General features: G+C 35.5%; 4 protein-coding genes across 7 annotated transcripts; all 4 read left to right on the forward strand.

Annotated features, from left to right (window-relative positions):
• The first annotated feature begins 92 nt into the window (after positions 1-92).
• On the forward strand, positions 93-2,279 carry LOC120169527. Its single transcript, XM_039177649.1, has 5 exons — positions 93-176; positions 276-786; positions 878-1,376; positions 1,453-1,534; positions 2,046-2,279. Exons 1-5 carry the CDS (start codon positions 123-125, stop codon positions 2,262-2,264), a joined length of 1,365 nt encoding a protein of 454 aa, XP_039033580.1. The 5' UTR covers positions 93-122; the 3' UTR covers positions 2,265-2,279.
• Positions 2,280-3,186: 907 nt separating this feature from the next.
• On the forward strand, positions 3,187-4,155 carry LOC120169900. The gene is made up of 4 exons (XM_039177966.1): positions 3,187-3,458; positions 3,584-3,755; positions 3,854-4,051; positions 4,132-4,155. Exons 1-4 carry the CDS (start codon positions 3,187-3,189, stop codon positions 4,153-4,155), a joined length of 666 nt encoding a protein of 221 aa, XP_039033897.1.
• Positions 4,156-5,111: 956 nt separating this feature from the next.
• Positions 5,112-8,276, forward strand: LOC120169656 (proteasome subunit alpha type-5-like). 2 transcript variants are annotated; one of them, XM_039177762.1, is made up of 10 exons: positions 5,112-5,199; positions 5,297-5,343; positions 5,424-5,505; positions 5,660-5,740; positions 6,218-6,331; positions 6,412-6,513; positions 6,725-6,783; positions 7,505-7,607; positions 7,813-7,878; positions 7,961-8,276. In XM_039177762.1, exons 2-10 carry the CDS (start codon positions 5,330-5,332, stop codon positions 8,051-8,053), a joined length of 714 nt encoding a protein of 237 aa, XP_039033693.1. In that variant the 5' UTR covers positions 5,112-5,199; positions 5,297-5,329; the 3' UTR covers positions 8,054-8,276. The 2 variants fall into 2 exon arrangements, with proteins under 2 accessions (XP_039033693.1, XP_039033692.1); XM_039177761.1 differs by having other exon boundaries at positions 5,145-5,203.
• A 2,715-nt stretch (positions 8,277-10,991) lies between these two features.
• Positions 10,992-14,678, forward strand: LOC120169620 (ubiquitin-conjugating enzyme E2 34-like). Of its 3 annotated transcripts, none has more exons than XM_039177731.1 (10): positions 10,992-11,134; positions 11,633-11,779; positions 12,277-12,331; positions 13,020-13,058; positions 13,167-13,230; positions 13,326-13,387; positions 13,479-13,518; positions 13,649-13,676; positions 13,798-13,889; positions 14,177-14,447. In XM_039177731.1, exons 2-10 carry the CDS (start codon positions 11,723-11,725, stop codon positions 14,445-14,447), a joined length of 708 nt encoding a protein of 235 aa, XP_039033662.1. In that variant the 5' UTR covers positions 10,992-11,134; positions 11,633-11,722. The 3 variants fall into 3 exon arrangements, with proteins under 3 accessions (XP_039033662.1, XP_039033663.1, XP_039033664.1); XM_039177732.1 differs by having other exon boundaries at positions 11,640-11,779; XM_039177733.1 differs by lacking the exon at positions 10,992-11,134 and having other exon boundaries at positions 11,723-11,779; positions 14,177-14,678.
• The last annotated feature ends 425 nt before the right edge of the window (positions 14,679-15,103 follow it).

The raw sequence follows: 15,103 nt of genomic DNA on the forward strand, positions 1-15,103 counted from the left end.
GCCTAAAGCTTTTCTTTTCCTTGTTTGCCATTCTCTGTTCAAACTTCAAACCTGCAATCGCTTTCACATGCCACAGTTTATATTTACTTATTTGGAAAACAAAGTTAATCTTCAACAAAAGCATGGATCTTGCGAGCCCCAAATACTTTCAAGCTCCACTTCTGTTCTCTAATGGGGTATTTTTGAGCTTAAAGATCCCACCTTTGTTGCATTCTTTTGTGTTTTTTTGTTGTTGCAGTTAATGTGTTTGTGTTTTTGTTTTCATGGGATTTCAGGAACCGGCTATGGAGATTAATGGAACGACAATTTATGGAGAAAGCAATGATAACCGATTTTCAGACACACTTTGCAAGATTAATCTCAAGGAGACATCTGAGTTTGTCAAGTCATTCCCAATGCCTGCTTCAATGGAGAGGAGGCGAGTTGGGGTGAACTCACTGACAACTCAAAGGAGAGTTTTTGAAGCTCCTCCTACACCAGGTAGGCCTGTTTTCAGCTTCAGCGGCGGTGGAGGCGGCGGAAACGGCGGTGGTGTTGGTGGTGGCAATCTTGCCAGAAGAAGCTTTCCTTCAAAGTGGGATGATGCAGAGAAATGGCTAATCAGCAGCTCTTGCCATGGATCTCCAGCTCACACAATGAAGCCCGAGTCATCAAAGGTAGCTAAACAGTGTGATAACTTTAAGCAACAAGCTGAAGTATTTAAAGGGTCAGTTCCATTGGAGCACCATAATCAAACCAGAAGCTTTAATGGTGGAATTCCAGGCTCCAATGATGTCTTTCTAAAAGGTGCGATCTTGTGATTTTATGCTTTTGATTGTGTGCTGTTGAATGCAGTTAGTTTTCATAATCACATCTGTTTTTATGTATGATTATGTAGATAAGTTCACAGATGAGGTAGAACCGATTTTTCCGAATTTCCGATGCTCAGAGCCCTCAAGGGAAGGGTTTCTGTTCCGAAACTCGGTGAGTGACACCATGAAAGATGCAGGCACTGAAGTGTTCCATGAAGTTAAACATAAAGACGCCGGGACGGAGATGACTCCGCTAGGAAGTTCCACCACTTCTAGATGTCACACACCGTCGTCGCCCGCCCGACATAATACACCGGCTAATCGGTCAGGTCCTTTAGAACCTGCCAATTCGAATAGTTCCAATAGCACAATCGACATTTCCCAGCTGCAAGAGTGTCATCTAGCTAAGTTACAACTCGTGTCGCAATATGATTCTATCGCATCAAATTGGAGCTCGAGGGAGGAAGAAGAGGAAGAAGTGTCGAAGAGCCTTAGACATTTCGAAACCGGCAATGTGTGCCGAAGGAGTGTTTCGGATTCACGGACTCCTACATGGGAGGAAGAGGAAAGGACTAAATGCTTGAGGTAATGAGGTAAAACATTTGTTGGCATTGTCTGTGTTACGCAGCATATAAGTAAATGACCATTGCTCGGGTCATAGGTATCAAAGAGAGGAAGCAAAAATCCAAGCTTGGGTGAACCTTCAAAGTGCAAAAGCAGAAGCTCGATCAAGAAAGCTAGAGGTACTTGTTCAATTTTTATCGGCTTTTGCACCCTGTTCCTATTGTCGTATCGGATCGGATTGTACTTCGAAGCGTTATCCGAACTTATTAAATCCTTTTCATCCTCGAGCCACCCGCAACTCGAAGATACCTTCTCATCTATTGCTTTTCTTGACTAGTCCACTTCTGTTGCAGAGCATTCCCTCAATTCAATATTCTCTTATCTGCATGCTTATCCCCTTAAAATATACATGAAGAAGGCCGAAAAGTCGTCGAAAACCGATTTTTATATCAAAACTGAGATGGTTGTAACTTGTAATTCCATCTCCATGTGATGTTCCAGCGTTAGAAAATTAATGGGAAACTGAAATGTTTACTTAAATGTGAGGTGTCTCCTGCCTGGAAGCTTGGTTTTTAGCCATTGTTGAATAAAATAGTGTATGGACCATATTTAATAAAGGCTGCACTTGCACTTATTCAATTATATGCCAATGATCCATTAGTGGACTAACACTAACTTTCCTTTTTGCAGGTGAAAATACAAAAGATGAGATCCAAGTTAGAGGAGAAATTAATGAAACGAATGGCGGTTGTTCATCGAAAAGCCGAGGAATGGAGAGCTTCGGCTCGACAACAACATGCCGAGCAAATGCAAAAGCCGAACAATACGCCGACGATTAACCACCGGATTAACTTGAATTTTTCCGGCAACATCTCATGTGGTTGTTTGCCTTGCAGTAACAGACACTGAAAACGATGGATCATCTCCAATTGCATGTAGAAAAATCACATCAGTAACAGTGTGTGAACTGTTTGACATTTGAGTTTCAGAGAAATGGAATCATCTCCAAAAGTTTTTACACCATTGTTGTTGTGCGTTTTTATCTTCATATTATTTTGTTTGTGACACACACACATGGATTGAGGATTTTGTCTTCTTTATGTTTAGTTCTGTTGTAGAACAAGGAACTTGTCTGGTAATGCTTGTGGACCAATTCGTCTAACCCCATAGCAACGTTTGTGAGTGTGACCCACTGATAATTGCACTTGCTGTGGACCAGAAGCTGCAGAATATTACACTACATTTTGGTTATACTCACCGGACTCAGGCTGAGTTGCCAATATAATCAACTAATAGTTTATAACAAGGTTTCTAAAATATTAGAATTTTATCTCGACCCTATATTAGATTCCTGGCTTCATCCGTATATATATTAATGAGGTTTAATTATAAAATAAGGGCTAAAATTATAATTATTATTGATTTTGAGTGTTTAAATATTTTTTTTTTGTCAAAACAGGTATTCAAAGTTTCATTTTGTTTGCATTTTCTAGTAGCTTAATATAGGAAATTTTGTTCAATAAATGCATGACATATGACCTCATTCATCTCATTCCTTTTCCTTCGATTTTGAAGGGAAATAAAAGAAAAAGGGAAAATTGCAAAATTTGGTTTCATTTTTGAGAAACTAAAAGAAATTGAAAGTTCCAAACAATTTGATTTCAAGAGAAATTCATATGTTTGGGATATCAAGTTTGATCTATGCATCTTCATTTTCTCTCTCTCTCTCTTGTGAAAATAAAAAGTTATATATCCCAAATAATTTGATTATGAAAATTTCTCTATCTGTAAGTGAGAGTAAAACTTAACACCCTACCTTTTTGTCCTAGTTATGAATGTGCTTTCTAAGATGCTTGATCTGACAGCTTCTAAGTGTGTGTTTCAGTATCATCCTAAGTGCAAACGGATTGGTCTTACACATTTAAGTTTTGCTGATGATTTGCTAATTTTCTGGAAGGGTACGGTGAATTCGGTGGTGGGGATTCATTGTGTTCTGCAGGAGTTTTATAAATACTCGGGGCTGGTATTGAATTCTCTTAAAACTGAAGTGTTCTCGTCAGGTTTGTGTGAGATGTCACTGGGTTTAAATTGGGGCAGCTTCCTGTGCGTTACCTTAAGGCGCCTTTGGTTAATCGTAGGCTTACCGAGAGGGACTGTGCGCAGTTGATGAAGAAGGTCGAGGGGAGGGTTGGTAGTTAAGCTTCTAAGGTTTTGTTTTATGCTGGAAGGTTGCAACTAGTCCAGAGTGTACTGTATGGGGTTCAGGCTCTTGTGCTTCCTAAAGTTGTTATTAAACGTTTGGCTCAACTTTGCTCAAGGTTCTTTTGGAAGGGTGGTGATTTGAAGGCGTGCGGGGCGAGAGTTAGCTGGGAAATGATTTGTAAGCCTAAGAATGAAGGGGTTTGGGGATTCGAGAATTAGACAACTGGAATTCTGCTAGTATGCTCCAACATGTTCGGGAATTGATTACTAAAGCGAATTCTTTTTTGGTTCAGTAGGCAGATGTCCATGTATTAAAGGGTAATCCGTTCGTGGAGTTTGTGCCTCCTAAAACTTGTAGTTGGTTTTGGAGGAAGCTACTGAAGTTGCGTAGCTTGGCTGGTTCACTTGTAGATTCCACTACGGGGGGCTGGAGGTTGCAGGGGAGGTTCTTTGTGAAGAATGCGTGGCAGGAGATTCGTAGGAAGCAACCAAAAGTTCATTGGGCTAGGTTAATTAGGTTTCCTCTCTAGATTTCCCGTAATGCTATTATTGCTTGGTGTGCTTTGCTTGACAGATTGTCTACCAGGAGAGCTTGTAGGGGCCATGTCCTCCGAAATGATAAAATTTATTTTAGTACATGAAAAAATAGAAGAAAACTTGTAGTCCTTTAGTTCTATTGAAAAAAATGTAGTTTTGAGTTTAACCCCTCAAAATTTCTGACTTGGCCATGCACGTAAATGGTCAAAAAGTGTACAGATTAGCATCTCAGCACACGCAAAATGACAAAGCCTTTGATAAAAGTTTTGCAGTAGTAGTAGTAGCTTTTGTCTCGTCGATATGCGACTGCCCGTGGCCATTGTTGCAGCTAAATTACAGCCCCCATAGATCCACTGTCACCCACACAGTAAAAAGATATACCATATGGTAAATGTGATGGAGATTGGAGCGCATCTTTTGCGGATCCAAAAATAAATTACTGTTTATCACGACCAAAATGAAGAAACAAAGACAAGAAGACCGAGACAACCCAGACAAAGCCAAAGCAGTACTTGCAGTTGCAACCATCTACAACTTTCATTTGCTAACTGGAATGCTTACTTGTTACTGTTCCCTGCATTGTTACAAGCTTCACCTTTATCTGTTTCTTTTAACAATTTAAAACTATTAGGCACTGTTAGGCTTCAAGAATAAACGATTAAGCAAATTTCCCAACTCTTTTCGGTTTCAATAATCTTCCATAAATTCATCAAACAAGTTATTTTGTTTTAGGTTTAACTTTGATTGTGAGTTCGAGCAATGGAATGTTTAGAATCTTTTTTTTAATTATTGTCAACCACAACATATGAACATCCCTGCTTAAGTCCAATTTGTCTGATGAAAATAATAATCCTTTTTACCTTAAAATTGGCTATCTAATGAAGTAAAAGCCCAAAGTCTTGGGTATGTGTCACTTTCTAAAGCCCATTAGGTGAAGGTTGAAGCCTTCTCAATAAATCGTGGATATTCATTATGAATTCTTACACGATCCCGAACGCAGCCGTTTCATGTGCTGGTTTGTTTTGCGAGAAGACTAGCAGACTTTAAAAAAAGGCAGCAGCTTTCTCTTTCCTCTCGTTTGGTTGTTCTCGCTTGATACTATTTCGTCAGTAAATCATCTGTCTAGTTTTTGTTTTTGTTTTTCTAGTTAATTTTCTTTTCATAAATTAGCTAAAGTTTGTGGGTTTTATTTTGTTCGTTAGGTTTTGATAGATCTAACACTCAATCGATCCAAGATGTTTCTCACCAGGTACCAAATCAAAGCATATTTGTCCCTCGTGAAGTTCAATTTTCCCCCTTTTTTTAATGTTTGGTGATTGGCCTGTGAAGGACTGAGTATGACCGTGGGGTGAACACATTTTCACCGGAGGGAAGATTGTTCCAAGTGGAATATGCTATCGAGGCCATTAAGGTAGAAGTTTCTTTTTATTTTTTCTGTTTGTTTCCTTAGAGAACCATCGAACTCCTCCATCTCTCGAAGGAAAATTTGCTATTGGGTCTTTTTTGTTTTTAAAATTTTTGGGTTTGTGTGCAAATGGGATTTTTTTTCATTGATTGAATTGCAGCTGGGTTCAACTGCAATTGGGATAAAGACGAAAGACGGTGTAGTGCTGGCTGTCGAGAAGCGTATCACTTCGCCGTTGTTGATCTGTAACCTTACTTGATTTAATGTTATTATATAATATATATGCTAATTATTTCTGCTTTGGTTATTTGTATAGTTAGTCTTTGCTTGTTTGTATTTTTTTTCATTGGCTTTGCTTTGTTGTGTATTGTGTGCGAAAATGCAAATTAGAGGATGTGACTTCAAGATTTGGCGCTCCTTGGAGAATGAATGAAGATTTGGGTGCAAGCGATGTTGTTTACTATTACTTCTTCCACTCCATCCCAAATTTATCATTGAATTTCGTAATGCTAGGCAGTATGTCGGTTCCAAGTAAATGTATGCTGCCAATTGTTTACTCTGAGTCTTTGACTTAATGCTTTAACACTTGAAGCTACACTCGTCATTTTATAATGCTACCTGAAATCCGGCACGCAGCATTGTCACATGTAGTAGATTTTGTGAAATGTGGATTATTGCAACTTTTTTCAGGCCTCATAGGTACTGGACTCTCTTTCAGGAACCCAGCAGTGTCGAGAAGATTATGGAAATTGATGACCATATAGGATGTGCTATGAGTGGGTTGATTGCTGATGCACGCACACTTGTTGAACATGCTCGGGTTGAGACTCAGGTAACATAGTTGTTAGTACCTTACCATTTGATATGAATTTATGTGTACCTTTTATACTGATATCTTCAAAACTCACACAGAACCACAGATTCTCGTATGGTGAACCAATGGCTGTGGAGTCCACAACACAAGCTCTCTGTGATCTGGCCCTTCGATTTGGTGAAGGAGATGAAGAATCCATGGTACTATTGCATATAATTTCTGTACATTGTTGTTGGTATTTTATTTCCTTTTTATGATGCTTGTTCCTCATCGTAGTAAACAGTAAGTAGAACAGCACTCACAGTATGACTTATATACTTGTGCATTTTTTTTTTCAATCTGATATAGAATTCTACCTTTGGCATTACTTTTGAAGTGCTTATTTACATAGAGTAATGTTTTCCCATGCAGTCTCGACCATTTGGGGTGTCTCTTCTCATTGCTGGTCATGATGAGAACGGGCCTAGCTTGTAAGTATCAAAGAAGTTTACTTATGTTGGCTTTTATGTAGGAAAATTGCTTTTGGCATAAGAGAAAGATGAATGGATTTCTGTTGCATTTTTAACCTTTACGACCTACATTTCTGTGAATTATGATGTTACTAGATGATTATATCATCTCTATATTGATTTCTTAAGACTTAGTTCCTGATCTGCTCTGCTACAATTACTCTCACCAAAGTTAAAAATGTTCCCATGGTTTGGAGGACCGGTTTCAAAATGTAGTCATTTGCTAGTGATGATTCAGTCCAGATGTAATTATTTCATGCTTGTTTTAGACTATAAGGCTTTAAGAAGTTGAAACTGAAAAAAGCTCTAACGCATCGTGTATGTGATGTGGCTACCATGATGCAACATATATTAATGCAAGATTGGATTATTACAGATCAAACACTTATTCACTAAATCAACTTAATAAGTCCATCATTCTCGGTTGCTTGTCGATTTATGACTAGGGTGTCTAATTATTGATCGAGTAACATGGTTCTTCTAGCGCAGTTATAATATAAAGGTAGTTATTGATCCCTATAAGTGTTTAAGTTGGAGGTATCCTGTCTAATAATGTCAATCTGAATAATTTCAGTTGGCCGATAAAATTAAGTATCCAGGTTTTGTTAGTAAAATCCCAAATATGGTTCCTAGAGAACATGTGACAAACTTGATTTCATTTACCTCTTCGTACTTTTTGCAGGTATTATACTGATCCGTCTGGCACATTTTGGCAATGCAATGCAAAAGCTATAGGTTCAGGCTCCGAGGGTGCAGACAGCTCTTTGCAAGAGCAATTCAACAAGGTATTTTTTTTGCCTCTGTATGTTGTTTTCACTCTCGGTTGTTTTTAGCTTTGGTATATTGATTTTGGAGTCTTAAGTCTTATGATATCTGCTCACCGGTGACTAAATAACTAAAATTAGTGTCATGTCCATTGTTTTGACATGCTCGTATGTGCCCGAGTAATTTGGTATTTGATTTACTAAAAGATTCCCCTTCTCCTTGCAGGACCTAACTCTTCAAGAAGCTGAAACAATTGCACTGTCCATTTTAAAGCAAGTAATGGAAGAAAAGGTAAGGTTTTAAAGATTGTGATGTAAATGTATGTTCCATTTCGCTGACAAATATCTGTCGTCAAACAATGATATTTCTGCAGGTGACACCGAACAATGTTGATATTGCCAATGTAGCACCAACTTACCATCTATACACACCTTCGGAGGTGGAAGCTATTATCACTCGCCTATGAGAATGCATTGTCATCGACAATCTTACCGTGCGACGACTTGCTTTCTTCGTTTATTAGGCATGGAGTTGGGGGAGGATCTTGTATTTGTCTTCTGGGGATTCAAACTTATGAAACATTAGTTTCTGGTTTGGCACTAAACTCACCTACTCGGTTGGATAATTTAATTACAGCTGATCAGAAAAAGAACCCTTTTTTAATTGCATGATTATGTTCTCAGGTTCTACCATTGCCTTTTTTATTTTATTTATGATTTTAATCAAATTTGACTATAAAATAACATATACACACGGTATAATGGTATGTATGAGATGAATAATATATACACACTATATTAATAGTAGAATTTAATTGAACATTTAATTATTCTTTAGGTTAAATCCATAATATACACATAATACAAGGATTAATGAACCTATCATCAAATATAATGACATTATTACATAATGGAAATTATTCATAGTTTTGCCGTCACCTTTAAGCATCGCATTCCACTTGTGTTTATCCATTATCGCATTCTCCACATGCTTGCCTTCACGTACATGACAAATGTGTATTCGTTCTTCTTTCCCACCATTTTCCACTGCATCGTTAATCATGCCTAGGCATCATCTTGAATCATAATTAGCGTATGTCCGCTTGAATTCTGCACGGCGGCTTTCATATTGAGAATTGAGTTTAGACAACCTAGCCGGGTAAAGAACCGTTCAATGGTTCATTAATTATTCGCCGGGCAACCAACAATCAAAATGAGGCCATCAAGGTATGCGTAACACAGTTATGAAAGTGCAAAAGAATTTTGAGAGAAAAATGCAAGCAAAAACAAACTTATTTTAGTCTCATTAAAACTTGTACAGTTCAATGTATATAATGACGGATTGTAATAAACAAAATTCATGTTTCAGAGATCCTAATACAGACAACAGTCTATATCCAAATCAGTGGCAGTAAAAAAGCTTCAAGTCGCAGACGGCCAGAATTCTACTTATTCCCTATAGGATTTGAAGTGCTTGGAGGTATTCTCCTGAAGCTTGAATCAACCAGCTTCTGATGGTTTCTCTTGTCAGCCTGCAAATCTCCAAAAACTCGAGAAGCTGAACCTTTCACCGTTCTCAACACCAACGAAGAATGACCGTGTCGAATCTGACGAGCTTCTGCTCGTTCTAGATTATACAGAGATGTCCAAAGTAGAAGAAAAAGAGTAAGAACTGACGGTGCTCGAGTGTTTGCTTTCATTGCTGGGAATCTTTGTTGTGAGTGAAGTAAATGATTGAAACAAAGTTGGTTTGATCTTGGGTTTCTCCCAATCTTGCTACTTATAAAGTTGTTAGAAAAACAAACGTAATGAGAAATCAGAGTGAGATCATGTGCTATATTGTTGACTGTTACATGTTGTAACTCTGACCGCAGTGTTTTGCTATTACAGAGGGATCATGTGATTAAGCAGGTTGTTTTTGACTAATTTATTCTCTTCTTGGGGACCTAAATGTGTTCGGTTTTATAATGTTAAATTTTGATATCGGATCTCTATAGATACTGCAGTGCAGGTAACAGCTGTTAGGGAAGATATGACATATGCTAATCGTAGTAGAACTAGTTTCTCCACTGCTCAAACTGATCACTCTTTGGCACAAGGATTTAAATAATGGTCTGCTTTCAGACCAATAATCGCTATATAACTATAATAATATGGTCTAAAATTATTATTATATGATCATTATATTTATAATAATTATAATAATTGCTTTTCTAGAAGGTTGTTTATGTCGTATCATTTTTCTAAAGAAAAATATAGATTACTACAGAGAGAGAGACTTGAATATCGCTTAGGTTGAATTCAAATTTAAGATCGTTCAAGGCGGGTTCAAATATATATTTTAAAATTATATATTATTATTAGTTAGTCTAAATAAAATTATAAAAATATGTCAATACTTATTAGGAGAGAGAAAATAAAATAAACGATTCAAAAATTAATTAATATAGTTGTTGCTGGAAAAAAATATAATGTTGGTGATAATTTTATAAAATTAATTTTTTGAACATAATAAAAAATAATAGATTGGTGATTTATTATGTAATCTGTTTTAATTTTTAAAATTCGAATAAAGTGCATAAACTCAATTATCGGTTGAGAGGTAAAGATTAGAATGGATATTTGGTTTAAATTTGATGTGCACCGACTTAAAAAGATAGAACTATTTTTTTAATTTAAATTTGAGTCGTATTTAGGTTTAAAGTGAAAAATACGTAATTTGACTCAACGATAATAGTAAAATTTTCATTTATTTATATATTTTAAGATAATTGTTATAATATTATTCTGGTTTATATAACAAATAAATACATAAAATATATTATCATTTTCATTTAAGTATCTACGTATTTTTTCCAAATTAAGTACTTAAAATTATTTTTTTTGTCAAAATAGTTACCTAAAGTATTCAATTTTTGTATCTAAGTACCTAAAGTATTCTTTAATTAATATCATATGTCAACTTTTTTAGGACTTAGATGAAAAAGTTTGAATAGTTTAGGTACCTATTTTGACTCAAAATACTTTAGGTATTTATTTTGACAAAAAGATACTTTTAAGTACTTATTTTGATAAAAAAAATGCTTTAAGTACTGAAATAAAAAATAAATATACTTTAAATATATATTTATGATATAAATCTATTATTTTCTTTATATGTTTTTTAATTAAATCCTCATTTTACTTAATAAAAATAATTTTTTATTTATAAATATGTATTTTACTGGATTAAATAACAAATGAAAAATATTATATCCAGACCATAATCAATAAATAAAAAATTCGACCTCGATCCATAATTATCCCTCACTAGAGGATATATTAGAAGCAGTAATAGGCTAATAGCAGTGGTAGTTGTACGCTACAGTACAAGCCATATAAAGCCAACCCAATAACGGGCGTCAAAATACCCATCCGCTCTCGCTTTCCCTCTCCGTTGGATTTTAATCTCTCTCTCTCTTCCATTTTTCCTTTTTCTTATTATAATAATTATAATTCCGGCTTCGATTCTCTCTTGCATCATAAAAAAAACCGCCTCGTTTCCTCAGGTAATTCTTCTTTTTTTCCGATTCTCCAATCATTTATTTGAATTTTTTGTATGATATTCGGTACTATGAGATCGATCTCCTTTTTTATTGATTTTTTCAGGATTAATTAGAGAAAAATCCTGGGTTAGACTTTGACTTTTTGTTTGATTGATCAACGAAATTAGGCATTCAATGAATTTATCAATTTTCTCTGTTAATTAATCGGTTACGATTTTGGTAATTCCGTTCCAAAAGTTCACACTTTTTATATTTTGTAAGAAAAATAAATTGAAAATTGAAACCCTAAGGTAAACCTGTTACTTAGTTTAAATTCTTGTTTTAATGTCAATCGTCGTTGATTAAAGTTAGCTTAGGAAGAAAATTGCAAATGTATGTTGCTTTTGTTGAGTTGTACTTATGATTCTTGATTCCTAGCTCGTCGAATTCATTAATGGGTTTTTGACGTCTTGATGACTCAATAATTTGAATTTTTGTTCTTATTTTTCTCTGTTTTGTGTGTGAATAGTTTTAATTTAAAAGTTGAAGGAACAAAACAAAGGTGGTGGGGGTTTTATTTGGTTGTGGCTGAGACTGGTTTTAGGTTTCAAGATGGCAGAAAAATCGTGTATTAAGCGCCTTCAGAAAGAATATCGAGCACTTTGTAAGGTATTGTTTTCTCTGTAATATTTCCTGCAATTCCTTCTATTGTTACTCTTTATATGAAGTTATGAATTATGACCCTGGGAAATGCTTAGATATTGTAGAAATCTTGTTAATCATACCAAGTTAAACTTTTATGTTATTGCATTTTCCCAATTTTCATTTCTCTGTGGCTTATGAACTCCTTTATTCAATGCAAGGAAAATTTTATCTCTGGTATCCTGCCTATGAGGCTTGATACTGTAGAGGTTGCTTAATTAGTGAATGGACTGGAACTTTGTTTGTACAAAACTGTAGTCTATATTGTCTATTTTATTGGTTTATCAACAGCAATTCAGCATTATGTTTAACTTCCTTTGAAAAATATATAAAAAAAGTTGGATATCTTTTCTCTCTTTACTAGTAATTTGGTATTATTAAAATATATTGGTTCTAGAATGATTCTTATTGGCATGACTTGATTTCTTTTCAGATATTTTAACAGTTATTCTATGAACTTATAGGAACCGGTTTCTCATGTTGTTACTCGTCCTTCCCCAAGTGACATTCTTGAGTGGCGTAAGTTTATTAAATCTTTTTTTCTCCTTTCTTTAGATAAGCTCTGTAATAGACTAATACTAATGTCAAAACATCTTCTATAACAACAAGGAATTTGCATACGGTCCTAAGATTTTATCCGTATAAAACAAGGAAAATGATTGTCTTCATGTTACCTATTGACTTGAAGAGTGATTCACGGAAGGAATTAACCTGACTGTTGGCTACTTATATATAGGGATCTCGGTTGAGATTCAAATTTATAAACCTTCCTGCTACCTAAGTTCTGGTCTGTAAATCTGTGATTGAGCGTGTGAAATGCACTAATTCATTTAGTAGACTTCTGGAATATTTACAATGAACTAGAGTCCAATCCCTATTGTCGTATGATCCTATTTTAGTCTTCTCTAATTAGAACTTAAAAAGATTTTGCCTTGAAGGAATTGGACGTCGACCTTTATTTTGTTAGTTAATTTTTCTTTTTCTAGTAAGGATGAGTTATGATATTATGCTGATCAGTACATGGCTTGTTATTCCTACTTATTCCTAATGTTGGACTTGTGATCCAAGCTTCTCTAGTCTTTTTATACTGAATTAGGTTGCAGCAGTGGTTGGTTATGATTGAACTATTATGAGTTTTATTTAAGTCATGGTGTGGATGTAGTAGATTTTATGGACTTCATTTAATTTTTTTGCTTCACTCTTTTAGATTATGTGCTCGAAGGGAGTGAAGGAACACCTTTTGCAGGTTGGCTAGTTTATCCCATTTTAGCTTGTGATTAATTTTATCTAATTCGTTATAGAATCTGGAAGTAGTTATCTCATGCCACCATCTGATGTGTTTTTTTGTGCCAAGGTGGGTATTATTATGGAAAGATCAAGTTTCCTCCTGAGTATCCCTACAAACCTCCTGGAATCACGTATGTAGTTTCTTGCAGTTTTGACTTTTCAAAAGTTTATGATAGAAAACACACATCTCTTTGTGATATCAAATTAAAAAATTTCATTCATGTAGAATGATCACCCCCAATGGACGCTTTATGACACAGAAGAAAATATGCCTGTCCATGAGTGATTGTAAGTTTTTTGAAGAATAACTTAGGTATACCTGTTTATCTATTTTTCTAATAACTGGTCTCATTCTAACTTTATTCATGTTCTTTTTCAGTTCATCCAGAAAGTTGGAACCCTATGTGGTCTGTGTCAAGGTACAGGATTTCAATCTAATTGCACCCTTTTTCCTCTTTTTTTAGCACCTTTCTTTACTTGTAACAGGATGGTGTTGACATGTGAAACAATTGCCAAAGACTGCTAACATCTTTTTGTTTTCTTGTGCAGCATACTCACTGGGCTTCTTTCATTCATGGTGAAACTTAGAGTCTTTTCATGCATCTTAATTCATTTAAATTACAGTTTTGATAAGCTGCAGTATTTCTTGCTTGCATTGGCAATGTACCCTTAAGCCAAGCTGCCTTTTCCTTGTGCAGATGGATAACAGTCCTACCACTGGCAGCATAAACACCACCGCTGCTGAGAAACAACGCCTGGCAAAGACCTCCCTTTCTTTTAATTGTAAAATGTAAGTTGATTGCTTCACCTCCGTTGCATTCTTTTTCTTTTCACCTTTCTGTTTTTGAGAATCTATGGCTCTTCAAATCAATTTCGCCTATTCTCTGCTACTGCGATTATGCTTCTGCTCTTGTTAATTGTTTTTGGGTTGACTTTAAATCTATTACCATTGGCTGGATTCTACATTGTTATTAGCTAACAGATAAAACTTTTCCGGGTTGCGCATTATGTTAACAGTAAAATTTTGCTATAGTTTTGTTTTCGAAACTTTCCGTGAGCATAATTTTTCTATGGCAGCCCAACATTCAGAAAACTGTTTCCAGAATATATCGATAAGTACAACAAGCAGCAACAACTTGTGTCAGACCATTTATCAGAAGAAACACCTCAAGGAGAAAACCCCAAACCCGAGATAGAAAAACTTGTCAACTCATCTGGGGAAGAAGTTAAAAAGGCAGATAAACTGAGGGACACAAGAAACAGAAAGCATCCGTTCCCAACATGGATGATGTTGTTGCTGTTTTCCATCTTCGGAATCGTGATGGCGTTGCCGCTGCTTCAGCTTTGATGGCCACATGGCAAGATTCGGTTATGGTTAGTGAGAATACAGTGAGTGTCTAGGTGAGGGAATCCTTTTCAATGCTCCTCAGGCTTGTGATGTTGGTAGAAAGAGTGTAGAGGGGAGTTTTGATAAGATTCCAGGGAAGGTAAGTTGGATTATTATTTGGCGTATGTTAAAGAAATTAATGTTGGTAATTTAACTCTCGACTTTGAAACATTACATGCTTGTAATGTTGGTGGTGTTTATAATACTTTTGCTTTTATACACTTTATGCTGTAAAGGTACCACACACCATTTACAAAATGATTCCTCACTCCACATTAAATACCATTTGTTTTACGTTATTCAAGAATAGTTCTCTTCCTCATCCTGTTAAAAGTGAATCATATGCCGTCCTTTTTTTCTTCTTCAGTAATACGATTATAATTATAACCACACAACTATTTAGGCGAGACATTCAAGTGACAGTTACAAAAATTAACTATTACGAAGTATTTATATATAAAATTTGAGAGAGGAAGGTTTAATATGATTAATATTTAAAAGTAAGAACCTAAAATACAATCAAATAAATGTGGAGAGATGATTCTCTCCAAAAATAACGTCGGATAGGAAACGTAGTGTAACCATTTATAAAATCTATGATCTCTTTTTTTTTGTCT

This window comes from Hibiscus syriacus, unplaced genomic scaffold (genome assembly GCF_006381635.1).
Source record: "Hibiscus syriacus cultivar Baekdansim isolate YM2019G1 unplaced genomic scaffold, ASM638163v2 tig00111769_pilon, whole genome shotgun sequence".
Lineage (NCBI taxonomy): Eukaryota > Viridiplantae > Streptophyta > Magnoliopsida > Malvales > Malvaceae > Hibiscus > Hibiscus syriacus.